The 1364-nt window shown below is 46.8% G+C and overlaps 1 protein-coding gene across 1 annotated transcript in view; it reads left to right on the forward strand.

Annotated features, from left to right (window-relative positions):
- Positions 1-682, forward strand: part of ABCC3 (ATP binding cassette subfamily C member 3) — a 75186-nt gene extending 74504 nt beyond the window's left edge. The window contains exon 16 of the mRNA XM_023511270.1: positions 1-682. This exon is cut by the window's left edge and continues 1 nt beyond it. Within this exon, the coding sequence (XP_023367038.1) occupies positions 1-74 (74 nt within the window). The 3' untranslated portion in view covers positions 75-682.
- The last annotated feature ends 682 nt before the right edge of the window (positions 683-1364 follow it).

Here is a 1364-nt window from a genome sequence, read left to right on the forward strand (position 1 = left end):
TTGATTCTCCAGCCAACCTCATTGCAGCTAGAGGCATTTTCTACGGGATGGCCAAAGATGCTGGACTTGCCTAAAACACATTCCTGAGATTTCCTCCTGGCCTTTCCTGGGTTTCATCAGGAAGGAAAACGATACCGAACGTGCCCACGGGATGGACTGATGGCAAACAGTGGGGGCATTTGTTAGATTTTGCCCCTGTAAAGTGCCTCACAGGATACCCTTATCTCAAATGGTTGAGAGAAGGAAATGAGCCTCCAAAGGTGAATGATATGCCTGAGGTCACAGCTGGTTTGAGGCAGACCCTAGACTAGTCCCTTGTCAACTGAATCCCAGTCTAGTGGTATTTCCACATTGCACTGTTTTCAAACAATCATTTCATGAAATGACCTCCTTCCTTCCTTGGATTTTTCATACTTTCTCAAGCTTTTTTGGTTTTTTAAATAAAAAGCTTTTTCCTCCTGGAACAGTCTGCTGGGTTAGGCCATCCCTAGGAACAGAGTCCTGTACTCTGGGGTGCTACCTGAATCCATTAAAAATGGAGCACTGGGCAGCGCCTGTGGCTCAAAAGGGTAGGGCACTGGCCCCATATGCCGGAGGTGGTGGGTTCAAACACAGACCCGGCCAAAAAAAAGGAAAAAAAAAAAATGGAGCACTGATGAAATAAACTATGTGGTCAACAGTATGTACATCTCACTGTGGACTTTTTCTGCCTGTGCACAAGGCTGGGAGATTAGGACCTTTGTAGGAGGATGAGAAAGGGGAAGAGGACTTTATCTACATCGACATGGCTGTGGTTATCTGAACTTCAGACCTAAGAGCTTTTGGCTGAAAATACCATCTTGACAGCCAAAATTCAGCAGGTCATTTCCAGTAGCTACGGCCCTGATGTGCACATACTGTGAAAAGGTAAGAAATAAAGGCCCTGAAATCTGACCTGAGGCCTCTGGGGAAAGCTGCAGTGAACACCTCCAGTTCAATGTCATCCCTCATCCCTTTAAGCCTGTTTCTCTAGGGACTGAGAAGTGTGTGGTGCTTTTATTTCTCAGCTCCTCTAAAAGTCTGATCCAGACAGTTCCCATAGCCAGTGAGGCCTCCAACTCATTCATTTTCCTCAGTCTCTCGCTGAAGTTGATTGAATGTGTGGGCAGAGAAACCCAGGAGCTATCCCTCTCTGCCTTACAGCCCCATGCTGGCGAACAGGGTATGAAGGGGTGCATGGTTTGCTTTTTTGAGCAGGCCGAGAGTGGTTTTCTGCAGGTCTGGGTCTACCTGACACAGGCCTTGTGTTTGGAATGGATGTTTTCTCTTTGTTACTTTACTAAGTGTTCTGGTCTCCTTGGTCTCACTCCTCCTTCCTATACCTT

The sequence above is a fragment of the Otolemur garnettii genome, unplaced genomic scaffold (genome assembly GCF_000181295.1).
Source record: "Otolemur garnettii isolate 467f Iridium unplaced genomic scaffold, OtoGar3 scaffold00018, whole genome shotgun sequence".
Lineage (NCBI taxonomy): Eukaryota > Metazoa > Chordata > Mammalia > Primates > Galagidae > Otolemur > Otolemur garnettii.